Consider the following 20306-nt stretch of genomic DNA (forward strand, 5'->3'; position numbering starts at 1 on the left):
AGAAATGATGCAAATATCGACAAAATGCTACCACTAACATAAAGTAGAATATGTCACGAAAAAACAATCTCGGAATCAGAATGAAAGGTAAAAGCATCCCAGAGTTATTAATGTTTAAAGTGACAGTGGTCAGATGTGCAAAAAATGGCCGTGTCCTACAGTGAAAATTGGCTGGGTCCTTAAGGGGTTAAAGGGGTACTCCGGTGGAATTATAATTTTATTTTATTTTTTAAATGAACTTGTGCCAGAAAGTTAAACAGATTTGTAAATGACTTCTATTAAAAAATCTCAATCCTTCCAGTACTTTTTAGCACCTGTATCCTACAGAGGAAATTTTCTTTTTGAATGTCTTTTTTGTCTTGTCCACAGTGCTCTCTGCTGACACCTGAACTGTCCAGAGCAGGAGAAAATCCCCACTGCAAACCTCTCCTGTACCAGACAGTTCCTGACATGGACAGCGGTGTCAGCAGAGAGCACTGTGGACTAGACAAAAAAAGAAATAAAAAAAAAAATTAACTTTTTCCTCTGTAGGATACAGCTGCTAAAAAGTACCAAAAGGATTAAGATTTTTTATTAGAATTAATTCACAAATCTGTTTAACTTTCTGGCACCAGCTCATTTAAAAAAAAAAAAAACTTTTTCCTCCGGAGTACCCCTTTAAGGACCACATCAATCTTATTTTAGCATTTTTGTTTTTTCCTCCTCTCCTTCTAAAATCCATAACTCTTTTATATTTCCATCTACAGACCCATTTTTGCGTGACCAATTGTACTTTGCAATGAAACCTCTCATTTTACCATAAAATGTACGGCGAACCCAAAAAATTATTTTTTTAGGAAGGAAATTTTAATGAAAACAACAATTTTGCACATTTTGGAGGATTTTGTTTTCCCACTGTACACTTAACAGTAAAAATGATGTGTTCTTTATTCTGTGGGTCAATACGATTAAAATGATACCCATGGCTAGATACTTTCATATTTTTGTACCGCTAATGTACGGGATCATTAACATTATATTTTGATAGTTTGGACATTTACGCACGCGGCGAAACCAAATATGTTTATAAAAAAAAATTACGCTTTGTGGGGGTAAAATGAGAAAAACTGACAGTTTTCAGTTTTAATTGGGGGAGGCAATTTTTCAGATTTTTTTTTTATTTTTACATTTTTCTACTTTTTTTTTTTTTCTTTACACTTTTTATGTCCCCATAGGGGACTATTTATAGCAATCATTTGATTGATAATACTGTTCAGTGCTATGCATAGGACCTAGCACTGATCAGTATTATCGGTGATCTTCTGCTCGATCTCAGACCAGAGCAGGAGACGGACGGAGGCAGGTGAGGGGACCTCTGCCAGCCATTACAGATGATCGGATCGATCCCTGCGGCAGCGCTGCGGGCGATCCGATAATCTATTTTAACATGCGCACTGCCGCAGATGCCGTGATCTGTACTGATCATGGCATCTGAAAGGTTAATGATGGACATCCGCGGGATCGCGGATGTCGGACAATACCGGCGGGTCCCCGGCTGCTGCTAGCAGCCTGAACCTGCTGTGTATGACGAGAGCACCGCTCCATTGCTCGCGGTCATACACAGGACGTAAATGTACGTCCTGGTGCGCTAAGTACCGCCGCACCAGGACGTACATTTACGTCCAAGGTCGTTAAGGAGTAAAAAAATAAAAAGACAGCTTCTCGTGTGCGCTCTGCGCCCTCCAGTGGCTGTAAGGTGTATTGGTGTACAAGTACAGCACTGCCCCCTCTAGTGGCCAACGGTAGTTTTCTATGTGTTTTCCACCCAGATCCTGTGCCTTGTGGCGGATCAAATGTAGTATCTGTTATGTCAGTTTATCAGTTACATTTTTTATGGTGCTGGCTTTGGCAGCACATATACCATACACCATTAAATAAATATATTAATAATTTTATTAATATTATAAATTAACAGACATATTGGTATGATACTGTGCAAATTGCATGGCGCCTGCACTAGGATCACATGCAACTTTGTGAAGCGTTCCATAAGTATATGTCCGGTCACCCATCCATTCCCCATGTTGGCTGCTCCAGTGTTTCCCGGGATGCTCCATTTGGCAGTTCATTCTTACATGCACGTCTTCCTGGTGACCCGAGTACCTCCAGTTCTCTTATGGTCGCTCCGGTGTTCCGGGATGCTCCTTTTCACGGCATTCAGTTCCTTTTTTTGGCCTTATTACTTCGGTCACCTCCTTTGGGGCCCATGTACTTCCAAGGCGGTGGGCGTTCCAGTCAACCAGGTTACGCTACTTGAGCTCCCACGTATTCGCGGCGGGCCCTTGGAACAGGGGATTTTTGGTCGGCAACTGTTCCGGTCATCGCTTTTATGCAACAGGCCTCTCCAGAGCCTGTCCTCATCTTTCTTTCTTTTTTCCAGTATTTTTCTGTTCTCCACCTCCTGTACTCTCCTTCTGCTCAGGCGTACGCTGCTCTCCCTGGTGTCTTTTTCCGCCATGTTCTCTTGCCTCGGTTGACTCTGGATGGGGTTCCCCTTGTTGGGCCTCTTTCCTTTTTCTGTTTTCCTGCCAGACCAGCCCTCTGTCTGGTTCTATGTTCCATGGAGTTGATTTCCTATCTCCTCCCGGGATGGTTCCGGCCCCTCTGGTTTCCGGTCAAGCCCTTTTTTTTTCTGTCGCTATCCTATATAAACCGTAGGCTTGGAGTCTCTACATAGGACTGTCTCTTCTTGGCGTCCTAGTCCATCTCTATGGACGGGGGTCCTTCAGGGAGCGCAGTTTGTGGGCCTCGGTTGGCTCTGCCAGGATCTCTTCCGCAGGCCTTACTGTCGAGTGAGTTTGGTCTCTGAACTGATTCCCTTTTAACTGTTGTTTGGGTTTTTTCCCACCCTAGGGGACTGCTTTGGTACGTCCCATAAGTAAGGTGTCCCCCAATGAAGAGCGACCGAGAAAAGGAGATTTTTATTTTTGTACTCACCGTAAAATCTCTTTCTCGTAGCCTTTGTTGGGGGGCACTGCACCCAGCCTTCATCTTCTTTCCGGATAGTTTTTTCTGGCTCTTGTTGTTTTTTTTGTTTGTTTGTTTTTGTCTGGAATTCCTTTCTAGGGTCCTTCGGACATATGTCTTTATTGGCTTCTCCTACTGCTATGTGACCAAACTGATTACCTCACTGCAGGTGGGTGGGTATATCCTGCCAGGGAGGAGCCGACTTTTTTTTTCCTAGTGTCAGCGCCTCCTATTGGCAAGAGCATATACACATCAGTAAGGTGTCCCCCCAATGAAGGCAACGAGAAAGAGATTTTACAGTGAGTACAGAAAAAAAATCTCCCCTGTTCCTGAGAGATAAGGATTTTCAGATTTGGTTGACTATCTGCACTTTTCCTGAATAGTCAAACTATTGAAAAATTTTGTTAAAAACTGATCTAAATGCTAAGCTTTGTGAATGGGTATGCGCAGGGAAGTGTAAATATAAGGCGGGGAGGTGTGAGTGTGAAGCTGGAAGGGGGCCCTGTATCAGGCTAGAGGTGCTGGGGGGGTGGGGGGTTGTACCAATAAAATATAAATCTTGTTGGTATCAGGCCTTTTGGCCTTGCATTTACATTTTTTTTTTAATGAACATTCATGCCCGCTTGACGAGGAAAAGGTGCAGATAGTCAACCAGACTTGAAAATCCAAATATGTCAGAAATAGAGAAGCAACAAAATAGTGGTTTTATCTGAGGCTACAAAAACATCTAAACTGTAATTTTATTTATGTAATTTAATTGTATTTTTAACTGAACACACATCCCCTTTAATGTAATCTGCATTTGCAGACAACACTAAGGGGGAGATTTATCAAAACCCGTGCAGTGGAAAAGTTGCCCAGTTCCCAATAGTAACCAATCAGATTGCTTCTTCTATTTTGCAGAGGCCTTGTCAAAAATTAAAGGGATCTGATTGGTTGCTATGGGCAACTTTTTCTCTGCACAGATTTTGATATATCTCCCCCAAAGTGCTCCGATTTTGGTAGTAGAATTGATGTGACCCTCCAAGTGGCACAATGGGGGAGATTTATCAAAGCCTGTCAAAAGTTGACCAGTTGCCCATAGCAACCAATCAAATCGCTTCTTTTATTTTTGAAAATAAAAGAAGCAATCTGATTGAGGAGATTACCATTTTTTCCTCTAGGTAAATCTCCCCATATGTTTTGTTTCCTGAATGCTGAAACGTAGAGTTGTAAAGACAGTTTGCAGCACACATTCATACTCCCTTTGTTCCATTGTGTTCCTTTGCCAAGTTTATGTTCATTTGAGGTGTGGTGATTTTGTATCCTGTTTTCTTTGCTTCCTACAATGGAGTTGTAATATTCCATTCACATTGCTTATACAGAAATACTGCAAAAATAGAAAGTAAATAAGGCAACAAGTCTAATAACTATTTATCCTATTTTATTGTTAATTGCAAATTAATGGAAGTTTGGAGTTAGCATTTTGTGTTCTGCCTATACAGTTAGATGACAAATAATGGCCTACTAAAATATTGTAATTCTGTCAGTTGATAAGTGTTACTGTATTGTGCACCCAAGCATGTATTTGGAATGGACTAAAATTGGCTATTGAAAGTCAGCCAAAATTACTCTTTTGGCCAATCTCCATTTAAACATAATGTGCCTGTCTATCTAAAGGTGATATGAAATAGTAGGTTGGTTGTTTGGTTGTTTTCAGCCACTATTGGCTGAAATTTGTGTATGTCATGGTTGTAAGAAACTGCTCATTTACACTTTGCTCAAGCCGAATCTGACATTTGCACACACACAAGTGGTAGATATTGTTTTTTTCCCCACTTTATCTTTTGTATATGCTCAGCTCATTCAATTTTTACGGTTACAGGGGAGGTCCATGTCGCTTACCACCTTCTTCCGGACAGCAAGGAACGTCATGAACATGTGCTTCAACAAAGAGCCAACAGTAGCAGAGGTTGAGGTGAGCAAACAATGGTACACGCTTGTAGTGCCCAGTGAACTAATGGGTAGTATTCAGGCAGGGATGAAACAGCCATCACCTCAGGTGTGACTGTAAAGAAGCTACCAATAAAATCCCACATGCTGTATGCATAAAATGATGTTCATCTACCCGCCATATACTTTCCCATCTTCAGCTTTACGACACAGGCTGGTGCAGATATTAAGAAGTCAGATATGCTACACTGAAAGGGAATGTCTCCGGAGAGCTACTGATTGGATGGGACTAAAATATGCCTTCTATGTGGGATCGACTTGGGTCTGACCATTGTCACTTGTCGAGAATGAAGTGGTATTAGGAAAAGAATGTCTGTCTTTGTCTCTTTTCAGCTCTGAGCGACTACATGGTTGGCCGAAGACTTTTTTTTTTTCTGTCTTTCAGTGATTTGTAACAGTGTCTGTTTTGCTGTATAATTTGAAAACTATTGAGGATTTCCCAGAGGTAGTTAGACTGATGACGGTATCACAGTCCATATGGAATATTCATGTTGTATCTGACCTGTATAATACCACTTTGTTTCATGCGGAATCGAGAGCAGCTGCTAGCAATAATCTTTGGTGTACATGATATTTATGCTCTTGTTGGGCTGTCTAAAGCTTCCAGGACAAAATAAATCTAGTCCTCTGAAATGGGATTGTGAAATGTGAAGGAGCCCTGACAGCACCCGCATTATGTTGGAGGTCATTTTAGGACATTTCACAGAGCAAGCTGCATATTATTATGTTCTTGCCATTGTGCCCTAATGCACCAGTGACAGACTGAAGTTTTTAATATAATTTGACTATAAATAACAAATGATGATTTTGAGCTGTACTAGAATATATATTGGGAAACTTAATACAAGGGGCGCAGTTGCAGTTTGTAGGAGTTTGGTGAGGGCCCGACACCTTTCATTGTGTTCCATTGCAGCTCCTTCCAGATGGGATATGATTGCAGAGTTACAATTGTGCCTATAGTGTTACCTGACACTATAAACCTTAAAGGCTCCAGTCTATATTATTTCTCATTGTGCATGTCTGTACATTGTATGCTCTGGCATTAGTGGCGGCTATGTGGTCTGGTTTTACCATTGGATTTAAAAAAAGTAACAATTTCAGACTATGGATAATCAGGCTTCTTATGATAACTTGGCGTAAATATTCCTTCTGTTTACTTAAAACAACCAAAGCTTATGGATTTAATGGAGCAATGTATTTTTATGTCTAATGGGTGTTCCAATCACACAGCGCAACACAATTCCACAAGTCTCTAACTGTGGATTTTATATTGTTTTCCTGGTTGTGTTGCGGAAGCGCTGCAGGTTTTTGTTAGGGAAAATTCACACAGGGCAGATGCGCTGTAGATATACCGCAACTGAAAAACCTGTCGCATTTTTGCACCAAAAACAGTGGCCTGATTTACTGTAAAAACAAAAATGGCAATAATGGCTCTGAGACACTGTGTGTGTGTGTGTGTGTGTGTGTGTGTGTGTGTGTGTGTGTGTGTGTGTGTGGAGAGAGAGAGAGAGAGAGAGAGAGAGAACCCAAAAAACATATACATTTGGTATTGCCATAAGTGTAATGATCAGCAGAATATATATAATTTTTTATATATATATATATCTTGGTAACATGAGACACCCCAGTATTAATAGTATACCAACACTGCTCTCCTTATTTCAGCAAGAGTATTGGCGTGTTGTTGAGCAGAAGACCTGTCATGTTGCTGTGCATTGTGGAAAGGTTTGCACAAAGACTCATGGCAGTGGATTTCCTGTGGGTAAAGCAGAGCCCTTTTCAAGGTGAGTAGGTCAATAAGTATTCACCCTTTATCACAATGAACTGTTCAGATAGTCAAATGCCATCTTTTTATATTTTGTAGGCATGGATGGAATCTCACAGTCCTTCCCAATAATTCGGGATCCATCCTGCGACACCTTGGTGCTGTGCCTGGTAAGTTTTTAACATCAGGAATTTTACAACTGGTGTATGTTTTTTATCCACAGATTGTACTTACTGTATGAAGTTCCTTTCCAAGCCTCAGATCTTGTAGTTATTGTTACTTATAAAGCAAGAATCTATTGGTAATATATGGTGTATTTGATTCTGTATTCACCATACTTTAACATTATTACTGCGGTAATAAACATTAGATGTGCTGAATTACTGTACATACTGTAAAATGTAATGTTCTTAGAGGGGAGTTATGTAAAAGCCATAAAATGTCAGATTGGAAAGTGCTGCAGGACCTCTTCTGGGGCATACAACAGCTGATAAGTACTGGAAGGCTTACGTTTTTTATATGGCGGTCATTTGCAAATGTTTATAACTTTCTGGCACCAGTTGATTTGAAAACATTTTTTTAATGGGATAACCCTTTGAATATAGATTATGGTGTGTTAAGGGGTTAAAAAGATGTTCCACTGTAAAGAATTTAGTCAAGATACTTAAAGCCACAATCATTTTTTGTGCCAAATAAGAGGTTTTCTGGTCTGGCCTTGTTCCATTTACTGCTGTGCAGGTGGAGACAATGTTGTGCCCACTGTCTAGCCTTCAACCATCTCTTGACACAGTTGATGCGTTATGTATTAATTTAAGAGAAATTATAGCCATATTTTTTAATAAATGATGACCACATTCCAAACTTCAGTAACTGAAGTGAAGATGCCTCTCAGGCTCTCCTGGCAGCACTTGAAGTGATTCTGTAGTAGAGTTGCACATGTAATTTAGGAGGCCTTCCAGGTACTCTAGTAAGGTAAGGCCTTAGAATCTTTTAGTCACTTTGCATAAATTGAGGCCGTAGAATGATGGACACAAATATGGTATCATTCCGTAGGATATCAGGCATTGTGCATTATGGACTGTTGATCGAATGTCATTTTTTCTCAGTAGCTATTTTGATGTTAATGTTTTACCTTTTCAATGCGTTTATTGTGTCTTGTTAGGGCCCATGCACACTACGGAAATTCAGCCTTGAATTATTCCAGGCAGAGTACTGCTTGCAGTAGCCTCCGCCTGAATCTGCACTAAATGTCTGCATGGACATGAAGTGCTATCCCATTGACTGCCGTGCAGTTTCGGGCGGATTTCGGATTTCGCCAAAAAGAATAACAATGTTGATTCTTTCAGCAGAATCCGGATCCGCTGTGTGCACAGAGCAGCAGAATCCCAATTATGGAATTTCCGTAGAATGCATGGGCCCCTACTGTCAATGTAATGCTTTATTTTCCTGTTTCAGGAGTTACAATTCCTTGGCTTAACATTGGCATGGTTTTTTCTACCTCATGCTGGTCTCGAGACCAAAATCACCTTCCTTACATTGACTACTTACACACTGGTGCTGATTGCGTTTGGTGAGTGTTGATGTTTATATGCTGTAATTCACCAACAAAACACTTGTCTTGCACCTTTAGGGTAACCACATGCGCAGTTGGTTACATGCATTTCAAAGCACACCCTCATGTATTGTCCAATGGCGGCATCATTTACCAGCAAATTTGTGCACCAATTGGCTGCTGCATAAGCACACTGTTTTGGCCGTATGTGCCCACTCCTGTGCCCACTCCTGTGGCTTCATTCTTAGTTTGTGGTTTATTTATGCTTTTATTTCTAATATATATAGCCTCTTAAATGTAATAGGACCATACCACTTTATTCACTAATCTTGGAAAATGAAGTATTTTCACCCATAAAAAATTGTACTTAAGTCCAGGACATTTTGCTGTTTTTGTGGCTGTTTTTCTTACCGTTGTGTGAATTTTTATTTCTTACTATGCACTGTACCAAACACTGCCTATATGTATATGCAGACATATTTAACTAAACACAGGGTAGAGTTTACTCAGGGATTCTGCTACCATTCTGCTATTATAAACATTGTATTATTTACTCTGAAAAGGTTGTGTTCTTTGGCAGCTGTCCTATGTGTGCACTAACATGTCCAGTCAGGTCAGGTTTCATATATCTGTAACATGAGAACAAGTGCTGAGTGTTCAGAGCATCTGGGTATAGGTAAACTTACAATAGAAGGAAAGCACGATGAGTAGTAGATTATTTATAGCTTTCTGGTTACCTTTTTAGTTATAGAAATGATCACTTTTTCTCACTTGTGAGAAACCATTTTGCTGGTTGAAAAACCTTTACGCTGTTAAGCTACATTACTGTTTCTTACCTAAATATGTTATTACCTGCATTTGTTACAGTATAGTTGCCACACTGACCAACAGCATACCCTTAGGCATTAAAATATCTAAATAGACAAGTTAGAGTTTTTGTATTATATTGGCACAGACAAAGATGAAGGCATTCTGTTACGGAATTGGACTCCACTTTACTTCTATAACCTTTATTCAATGTGTTGTGATACAGGTATTGCATTCCTGCTGAGGAAGAGAGCAAACTTGACAAAGTGGTACATACTCTACTTCAAGCCAATGGTACGCCTGGTCTTCAGATGCTTGAAAGTAACGTCATGGTAAGTCCACGCTTGGTGCTGCTGAGGATAGAAATCTGTACATTGTATGTTGTGCTGTTTGGTTGTAGATAAATATAAGATGTGGTATATTATACTCAGCAATTCCAAAAGACATATGTACACACCTTGCTTTGTCCTCAAGTACATTAAAAGGATTTTCATCAGTGGTCAATCTTAAGGATAGGTGATCAATATCTGATCTGTGGGGGCCAACACCTAGCACCCCTGCCAGTCAGGTGGCCAGAAGCTTGGTTCCTGCATGTACACGATGAATAGCAGGAAGCAGATCACGCTGTACAACGGGTATTGGCCTGCTGAGTTACTGCAGCTCTCCTTCTTTTCAGTTTACTGGGAGCTGAGCTGCAGTAACTCAGCACATCCCGTACACAATGTATGAAGTGGTCTGCTTCCAGTCCTTGTTACTGTGTATGCGGGTACCACAGCTCTGGCAAACAGCTGATTGGAAGGGGTGCTGGGTTTTGGGCCCTAGCTATCGGATAATGCTGGTCTATCCTAAGTACAAGCCATCTATCCTAAGTCCCAGAAAACCTCTCTAAATCTATTTACAAACATGTGGCTAATTTATGACTTCTGCCAAATAAATCTGAAAGGGAATATTAACTCATCAGTGGTTGATTGTTTACTAATGGCAGCAATGTTGATACATTAAGGGTATATGCACACGTGCATTTTACTGTTGCAGATTTTCATCAGTGGATTTTGCTACCCATTGAAGTCAATGAATAGGAAAATCAGCAGCAGAAAATCTGCTGCGAAGTACGTATGTGTGAACATACCCTAAAGGCATCTTTACATATTATGCTATATTCACATTATGCGGTGGCCCTCCATTTGTCATATACACAGGGAAAAGCTCCTCACCTAGATCTGTGACGAAAGACGGAGATGTATAGGCATACAGTGAAGTGTCACTCATAATTTTTTTTGAATACCAACATACAAAATACTAATGGACATACTTGGCCCCTGTTGTGTACATGAATCTGTTTACAATCATATTAGTCTGTATTCTGGGAGCTGTCTGGGCATTAAAGAGACATGTGTTTAAGCCCCCTTCACCCATTATTTGAAGAACTACATGGTTATGCGTTTTACCCCTCTGCTCACTGTTATCTTTGTCTCACTGCACACTGTTCTCCCTGTTTATTCTAAGGCTATGTTCACACTGAGTAAATCAAGAGTAATTTGCGGGCAGAAAAAAAGAATTTTATTTTGCACGGAATTGCACGCAGAAATGGGGGGGGGGGGGGGGGAAAGAAGTGAAGGTTTTTTCAGCCATTTCCGCGCGAATTCCACGCGAAAACTATGTCGGGCGGAATTTTTTATACCATTGATTTCTGCTAGCGGATTCCGCTTGATGAATGAACATGCTCATTCTTCAAGCGGAACGGAATTCAGCATCAGAATTCCGCTAGCAGAATTTCCGCAGTGTGAACAGGACAGCGGAAAAAACATTAAAGTCAATGGGCAGAGGAGATGTGCATTAATTTGGAGCGGAGAATTCAAGAGGAATTACTCGAGTAAATTCCTCTTGAATTACTCAGTGTGAACGAGCCCTAATGATTGTTGGTGGGAGCTTGAACACTCAGACCCCAACTGATATACACTTTTCACATCTCTGCAACGTGTCAGAAGTTTTTCTATAGACGTGGACACTAAGGGCACATGCACACTAAACTTGCTGCAGATTTTCTGTGCAGACATTTCCAAAGCATATTACAGTACCAGCATCTGTCTCATCTACACACAGCAGAGGGGGCTGCGTGTGTGTGTGTGTGTGTGGAGGGGGGGGGGGGGGGGGTGCACCAAAGGGCTTTACCAGCTCCAGCCAACAGTCCAGTAGTTGCCAACCAATTGATGTGTACGTCAGCAAAGAATTGGTCTGATTAAAACCTGTATTAAAATAATTTGTCTTCATCAATCTATGAATCTTATGTTAAAAAGTCATTAAAAAGAAATATGCAGCATGTCAATTTATATAGCAGATTTTACCTATTGAAATCAATGATGAAGGTGAAATCCTTAGCAGATCCATAACTCATCATAACGGTGCGGATTTGCTGCGGACATTTTCTGCCAGTAGCTTGTGAATCATTGATGTCATTTGAACAAGGCCTAGTTGGTGGATAGTTTCCAGAATACAGTTTTTAAGGCCTTTACAGTTAGATGTGTACATAACATTAATATATTTTCATTTTCTCTGATCAGTATATGGAAGTGTGGTTGTCATTATCAGACATCAAGTAACATTTTATTTTTTCTTATGGTTTCTGCATATTTCTTCTGCCCCAGTATCTGCAGTCTGAATATATACATACTTTACAAAGATTGTATGTGATTGGTCCAGCTAACATTTTTTTTCTCCCTGCTGAAGATCTCCCCAGAGGTGCTGTGCAAAGAGGGGATCAAGGTGCACCGTACTATACAGCAGAGTGGACAGTTTGTTGTCTGCTTCCCTGGATCCTTTGTGTCAAAAGTGTGCTGTGGCTACAGTGTTTCTGAAACTGTGCACTTTGCTACCACCCAGTGGACAAGCATGGGCTTCAAAACTGCCAAGGTACACACAAATACTTATAGAAGATCATTATGTATAGTGAGTATCTAGTGATGTCAATCTCCCTGAAATAACATGAAAAAAAGTGTGAATACAGTCCTTAAAACGTAATAGCTCTAGATACATTTGACAGAAAAAGGCTATTTTTACATATGCCATCGGATGCCTGGAGCTGAAATAGCTGCACTAAGCTTGTCTGTAAATTCATTCCTTTATTTACTTTAAGATACTTTGCAACCTGGTTCTAGTTAAAGTTAAGCCTTATTCTCCAGTGGACTAGTCCCGTCCTATATAACATGCAGGATGTAAGGTAGGGCTGAAACAACTAATCGATTATGAAAATAGTTTTTTCGTAATCGATAAATCGGTTGGTCGATTAGTTGGTCAGCCAATTTCTAAAGTTCACATACACTTAGCGATTATCACTTTGTATATATGCATCTGTGGTCCTCCACAGCCTGTTTAGTGAAGAGGGGGCCCAGCACACCCCATCTTCTGCTTCCTGCAGCTGTTGTGAGTCCCCGGTTGTCAGGCTTTGTTCTAAAGGCCAGATTCACAATAGTTACAGAGGGAAGATGCAGAAAGTAAAAGATAGTGTATGCTAGTCCCCTCTTCACTAAATGGGCTGCTGGGGGCACGTAGGATGGACAACCAGGGAATGTGCTGCTCCTCCTATCTGACCACAGGTAAGAAACAGGGAGGGGGTATATAGCCCTTACAAGGAAAAAATAAGAAAATTATATTTAAAAGAATTATTGTAGGTATTTAAATATAATAAAAAGCTCCTTATATCAGCCTCTGTGTAGCTCAGTATCAAGCCGACCCCACAAACCCTCTCTTACACACAATTCATCCCTTATCTAAAACACATAGAAGACCTTCAGTCCGATCCTCTCATTAACTCTCTCCCTAATCTAACTCACAAATTATCTTCTTCTGCACTTTGGTTATTTTTATCCGATTAGTCGATTAATCAAAACAGTAATCTGCCAATTAATCGAATATGAAAATAATAGTCACAGCCCTAATGTAAGTTCAATGGGGGAGAGTCATCAAAACCTGGCCAGAGGAAAAGTTGCTGAGTTGCCCATAGCAACCAATCAGATCTCTTCTTCCATTTTTGAAAAGGCCTCTGAAAAATGAAAGAAGAAATCTGATTGGTTGCTATGGGCAACTCAGCAACTTTTCCTCTGGCCAGGTTTTGATAAATCTCCCCCAATGTGTCCATGCTGCTGCTGCCTTCACCATATATAAGCATAGCTTCATCCATTCAGTGGGAAACATTTAAAGCCAAATTAAATAAAAAGCTGGTTATTTTGCATTTAGGTAACAGGCGACCAGCATGTATATGAAAGCTTTTATCATTCCTTATGTTTATTAATCCTTACGCTGGTCATAGTTATATAAAACAGCATCGCAGAACTGTTACTTTTGCTTGTGTAACCACTTGCACTAGTATGTATAATCCTGTTTTGTTTAATCAGGAAATGAAACGTCGGCACATAGCAAAGCCGTTCTCTATGGAGAAATTATTGTATCAGATTGCAACAGCTGAAGCTAAAAAGGAGAACAGCCCAACTCTGAGTATCATTTCTTCACTGCTCGGAGAGCTCAGGTAATATAAAAGACGTATGGATTATGTGATGGCGTTACATTGTACAGTCTGAATAACTTAAATGGGAACTCCACCCAAAGCTTTATGTACAGCTTTGGGTGAAGCTCACTGAGTTGTATCTAGTGAAATGTAAGTTCAGCTTGCCTGTGATCCATTGGGCTCCACTTGGCCATTGCTGGGTGTCTCTCTTCCTGTTTGGTGGCGTTGGTGATGCCTATTTAATTCCTGAAGTAGTGACTTCAAAAACTGTTGGAAGGGTCTGGGTTTCATGATCACTATCACAGGTAAGTGAAATTTTGCATTCTGGGATGACTTGGTGAACTCCACTCAACAGTGAACTGTAACTTTTTGTCTGGAGTTTTCCTTTTTACACTCCCAACCATATGCAGCATAAAGGACTTTCTGTACTTTTTTTTGCACAATTTTCCCATTTTTTAATGAGTGTAGGGTTCAGACCACTCTAGTGTACTGTCTTAATACACGTTCACACCGTGAGGCAAAGTTAAGAAAACCAGTTCTTGAACTTTGAAGAGAGAAATTCATCTTCACCACTTTTATTTTTTATTTTTACCAAAAGCTGGCAAGACTCCACATGTGAAGAGCAGTTTTGCGCATGCTCTGTGATGCTTTCATTTTTAATTTTTTTTTTTAAAGCCAAGCAGATACACTTACATGACAAAGGCAGCAGCAAATGAATCTGGCGCGTTATAGCCTTGCTATGCCTGTGACTTGGTGACTTGCTTATTTAATGCTGTTTTTTTTGTCCACTATGTAGCGTCTTTCCAAGAGGTGGTGGTTGATGATCAATATGCGTAACTATACTCAGTATTTGACGTTTATTTTTGCTGCAGAAATGTCCACATGGGGAGCTGTTTATATCAATAGATCTAATTTTAACCTAAACGTCACCTTCACGTGACCACAAAGCTTATATTGCATAATCTGAACCATGAGTGGATTCAGGATATGCAGTGACTATAAAACTTGGGCTGCACAGTTTATGTGCAGAGCGGATCTTTGACATCACTGCTATGTTCTCTAACTGTGGAGAGGTGGTGTTATGATACTATTTTACAGTTTCCCATGTATCTTACAATTCACCACTGATTTTCCTTTTGTAGGTGAACAAGTGTTTTATTGTCACTTCACCCTCATTACAGAGCTGCAGAAGAGCTTGCTGTAATCAGAGTTAAGTGATGCACGATGCAGGTTTTGACTTTCTTATTTGTTGGTCAGGGATACAGAGTTGAGGCAGAGAAGGGAACTGTTTGAGGCAGGCCTCCAATCCTCCGCACGCTATGGAAGCCATGACACCAGCAACTCATCGATGGATGGGAAGAAAAAGCATCGGAAGTGGCTGCAGTTTGAAACATCCGAGAGAAGATGCCAGATTTGCCAGCATTTGTGTTACCTTTCCATGGTGAGCAAGATCAGATTTGGGATTGGTGGTGTTAGGGCTTTTCTCAATGTATAATGTCAGGGCTCTTCTCAATGTGTGTTTCTCTATAAACATGCAATAATTATGTTTATAATATAATTATTTCTAAGGTGAGAATTACCATGGTTGGCTGCAGCTAGCATTTGTCTTATGACATAGTTTTCAATATCTTTTTAGCTATAATTTACAGTTTATGCATTTTAGATCTGAATTATATATAAAATATATACCTAGTTGCTTACATATTGGTCAGAACTGACTTTTGCTGTTCATGAGCTGCCATTTTCTTTCATTATTAATGTTGCCAGCACGTTTGTCTTGGCTTCTGATTGATAAATCCAGTATAACAACCCTCTACGTTCCCTGATCAGCTTCATGCATTACTGGGTGGTTCTCACCGCTCACTTTGTAATGTTCGGTGTCAGCACATGAAGGTGGCACTGTATGTATAATCCTAAATGGCATGTAGTCAGCAGTATTGCAGTGCTGCGCTGATACTATATAAATCCACATGATGACATTAACCAGCAAGGAGAAGCATTATTATTCCTTAGTACTTGTGCATCAACTGAGATTTGTTATATACAGTACCATTTTCAAGGAAAAGCGAGACAGCAAGAACACTCACACTAATATGAATATACAGGTTCATAGTGCAGTGATCCTGATTAAAACGCTATTTACATTGTCCAAATGCATGCCCCCATTCCTGAGATATCCTTATCATTGTTAATATGCAAATGGCAATGGAAACGGGCGATGGGTCCTTCAGCAATGATCATTCCGGCCCATCCAGCCAATTATCTACTCCCCCATCATCACTATTCATATCCTCTTCACTCAGGTCCTGAGTGTGTCAGACTTTCAGATATAGTTAGTGAGCGGGATATGCAAACTGGCTACTAAACCCTGCTGTCACTGGTGCATAGACTCTTACATCTCTGCTGACATGAGTGAAGTTTATATGAATATTAATGAAGGGGGAGTGGATTATATGGCCGGCTGGGTCGGGAGGATCATTGCGCAAGGACCCGAAGCCCCCTTCATTGCGCACAAGGGAGTATTTGCATATTAACAATAAGAATATCTCTGGAATGGCTGCACGCATTTGGACAAGGTAAACAGCAATGTGATCAGGATTACCCACACTATAAAACTGTATGCTCCAATTAATGTGGGTAATCCTGCTGTCAGTTTCCCTTTAACCTCTTAAAGGGAACCAATCATCAGATTTTACCCTATATAATGCTTGGCAAAGCGTTATATAGGGTAAAATTGTTGTCCTCACCATCCCCGGGGGATGCTCCTGCCCCCAGGGATGGTGAAGATATGAAGTTATAAACTAGTCACCGCCGCCGCCGTAAGTAGTCACCTGGGCGGGGAGCTCCTCTCACCTACTCCCGTTCTTCGGCCGGGAACGACGCCCCCTCCGCTTGATTGATGGGACGCGTCATTGTTCCGCTCACTGAACAGACGGAGCAGAGCGATGACGCGGCCCATCAATCAAGCGGAGGGGGCGTCGCTCCCGGCCGAAGAACGGGAATAGGTAAGAAGAGCTCCCCGCCCAGGTGACTACTTGCGGCGGTGACTAGTTTATAACTTCATATCTTCACCATCCCTGGGGGCAGCAGCCTTCCCCGGGAATGGTGAAAATAAAGATTTGACCCTATATAACGCTTTGCCAAGCGTTATATAGGGTAAAATCTTATGATTGGTTCCCTTTAAGTAATCTTGCTGTCAGTTTCCCTTTAACCTCTTAAGGACCTTTACGCCCAGTCCCGGTTTATAACGCAGGGTCACGCCGTGACCCCTCATCATAGCGGGTTGGTCACAGCGGCTAACAGCGATCGTTGTGCCACGCGCCATTAACCCTTTAGACGCTGCTTTCACACTGTAAAATTTATCCGTTTTAAAGATAAGTTTGATGTTCCGTTATGAAACATAACGGATGTTATTTTGTGACGGAAGATAGTAACGGAAGAAATAGTGCATGCACTATTTCTTCCGTTCATTCTCCCGTCACAAAATAACGTCCGTTATTACTAACGGACTATAACGGATTAAAACGGATAATGTAAAAATACCATAGACTATAATGATAATGTAAAAATACCATAGACTATAATGATTTTCGAACGGACGTATGGGATTTTCTAATTGACGTTTAATGGCCTATTTTCAGGGTTTTCATAACGGAACATCAAACTGATCTTTAAAACGAATGAATTTTATAGTGTAAAAACAGCCTAAAGTAACAAAAATACACTCCCAGCAGCCCAGTCGGGCTGATGGGGACCATCGCGGTGAAATCACGATGTCCCTATCAGCTAGAATGTGTGCGGAGGGTCTGTTACCTACCTCCGGAGTGTTCGATTGGCGATTCATTGCTCCAAGCCTGAAATCCAGGCTTGAGCAATCAACCACCGATAACACTGATCAATGCCATGTTAATGCATGGCAGTGATCTGTGTATAAAATCGGTATGTGCAGTGCTATAGCCACCAGAGGGGGCCATAACATTGCAAAAAAAATAAAAAATTTGAAAAAAAAAGTTAAATCATTTAACCCCTTCCCTAATAAAAGTAAGAATCACCCCCCCCCCCCCCCATTTCCCATTTAAAAAAAAACAGAAACTGCGTAAATAAAAATAAAAACGTGGTATGCGCAAAAAAATTCCAAAATACCGTATATACTCGAGTATAAGCCGACCCGAGTATAAGCCGAGACCCCTAATTTCAACCCAAAATCCCAGGAAAAGTTATTGACTCGAGTATAAGCCTAGGGTGGGAAATACCTCATCCCCCCCTGTCATCATCCAGACCCGTCATTAACATCCTCATCATCCCCTTGTCATCATCCCACACATCCCCCCTTCATCATCCCCTTATCATCCCACACATCCCCCCTTCATCATCCCCTTGTCATCATCCCACACATCCCCTTATCCCACACATCCCCCCTTCATCATCCCCTTGTCATCATCCCACACATCCCCCCTTCATCATCCCCTTGTCATCATCCCACACATCCCCTTATCATCCCACACATCCCCCCTTCATCATCCCCTTGTCATCATCCCACACATCCCCTTATCATCCCACACATCCCACCTTCATCATCCCCTTGTAATCATCCCACACATCCCCTTATCATCCCACACATCCCCCCTTCATCATCCCCTTGTAATCATCCCACACCCCCCCCCCTTCATCATCCCCACCCCCCTTCATCATCCTCTTCTCATCATTCGCCCTCAGTGGTCTTCAACCTGCGGACCTCCAGAGGTTTCAAAACTACAACTCCCAGCAAGCCCGGGCAGCCATCGGCTGTCCGGGCTTGCTGGGAGTTGTAGTTTTGAAACCTCCGGAGGTCCGCAGGTTGAAGACCACTGCGGCCTTCAACATGCGGACCTCCAGAGGTTTCAAAACTACAACTCCCAGCAAGCCCGGGCAGCCATCGGCTGTCCGGGCTTGCTGGGAGTTGTAGTTTTGAAACCTCCGGAGGTCCGCAGGTTGAAGACCACTGCGGCCTTCAACATCATCCAGCCCCCTCTCACCCCCTTTAGTTCTGAGTACTCACCTCCGCTCGGCGCTGGTCCGGTCCTGCAGGGCTGTCCGGTAAGGAGGTGGTCCGGTGAGGAGGTGGTCCGGGCTGCTATCTTCACCGGGGGCGCCTCTTCTCCGCGCTTCCGGCCCGGAATAGAGCCGTTGCCTAGACAACGACGCATCTGCGTCATTGTCAAGGCAACGTGACTATTCTGAGGCCGGGCCCGAAGCGCTTAGAAGAGGCCTCCCCGGTGAAGATAGCAGCCCGGACCACCTCCTCACCGGACCACCTCCTTACCGGACAGCCCTGCAGGACCGGACCAGCGCTGAGCGGAGGTGAGTACTCAGAACTAAAGGGGGTGAGAGGGGGCTGGATGATGTTGAAGGCCGCAGTGGTCTTCAACCTGCGGACCTCCGGAGGTTTCAAAACTACAACTCCCAGCAAGCCCGGACAGCCGATGGCTGCCCTGGCTTGCTGGGAGTTGTAGTTTTGAAACCTCTGGAAGTCCGCAGGTTGAAGACCACTGCGGGTGGGGGAGTTCACTCGAGTATAAGCCGAGGGGGGTGTTTTCAGCACGAAAAATCGTGCTGAAAAACTCGGCTTATACTCGAGTATATACGGTAGCTTATTTTTGGTCACTTTTTATATCATGAAAAAAAATTAATAAAAAGCGATCAAAAAGTCTCATCAATACAAAAATGGTACCGCTAAAAATTTCAGATCACGGCGCAAAAAATAAGCCCTCATTCCGCCCCGTATGCGGAAATATAAAGTAATAGGAGTCAAAAGATGACTATTTTAAACTTATTCATTTTCGTGCATGTACCGTAGTTATGATTTTTTTCCAGAAGTACGACAAAATCAAACCTATATAAGAAGGGTATCATTTTAATCGTATGGACATACAGAATAAAAAAAGGGTAATTTTTACCAAAAAATTTACTGCGTGGAAACTGAAGCCCCAAAAGTTACAAAATTGCATTTTTTTCTTCAATTCTGTCGCACAATGAATTTTTTTTCCGTTTTACCGTGTACTTTCTGGTAAAATGACTGATGTCCTTACAAAGTAGAATTGGTGGCGCACAACACAAGCCATAATATGGAATTTTAGGGGCAAAATTGAAAGGGTTATGATTTTTAAAAGGTAACGAGGAAAAAACTAAAGTGCAAAAAACAGAAAAATCCTTAGTCCTTAAGGGGTTAAAGGGGAACTCTGGTACATTACATCTTATCCCCTGTCCACAGATTAGAGAATAAGTGATTGATTGGGGGGGTCCTTCCCAGCTCCCCAGTGTTCAGAAGCTTTGTCTTCCTTGCTCAAAGCTGCCATGACTAGACACTTATACCCTATCCTGTGGATTGTGGATCAGATGTAATATACCAGAGTTCCCCTTTAAGTTTATCAAATGTTCTATAGATTTGTTTAAATCTGTTGCTCGAAAAGAATTCTATATCCTTAACTTGTGATGGATAAATCCCAACTTAGCCATTCATATGTTTCTTCCAAGAGTACAGCTTTAATTCCTTTATGACCCAGCAAATTTAGATTTCTGCCTCATGTTTTTTTTCCTCCTCACCTTCTAAGACCAATAACTCTTGACCTTTCAGACACCAGGGAATAGCGACATTTAATGATCGGAGTGATCTCTAGTGTCAGTCATCACCTGCAGATGTCAGC

The 20306-nt window shown here is 41.7% G+C and overlaps 1 protein-coding gene across 2 annotated transcripts in view; it reads left to right on the top strand.

Moving 5' to 3' along the window:
• The window catches only part of JARID2 (jumonji and AT-rich interaction domain containing 2), a 159699-nt gene that overhangs the window by 131491 nt on the left and 7902 nt on the right, over positions 1 to 20306 (top strand). The window contains exons 9-16 of one of the 2 annotated variants that reach the window (XM_056521215.1): positions 4871 to 4963; positions 6664 to 6782; positions 6863 to 6933; positions 8219 to 8333; positions 9349 to 9454; positions 11850 to 12032; positions 13514 to 13644; positions 14881 to 15064. In XM_056521215.1, the coding sequence (XP_056377190.1) occupies positions 4871 to 4963; positions 6664 to 6782; positions 6863 to 6933; positions 8219 to 8333; positions 9349 to 9454; positions 11850 to 12032; positions 13514 to 13644; positions 14881 to 15064 (1002 nt within the window). Of the gene's footprint in view, positions 1 to 4870; positions 4964 to 6663; positions 6783 to 6862; positions 6934 to 8218; positions 8334 to 9348; positions 9455 to 11849; positions 12033 to 13513; positions 15065 to 20306 lie in introns of those variants that run through there. The other variant, XM_056521214.1, reaches the window with a different exon arrangement.

Source organism: Hyla sarda, chromosome 5 (assembly GCF_029499605.1).
Source record: "Hyla sarda isolate aHylSar1 chromosome 5, aHylSar1.hap1, whole genome shotgun sequence".
Taxonomy (NCBI): Eukaryota; Metazoa; Chordata; class Amphibia; order Anura; family Hylidae; genus Hyla; species Hyla sarda.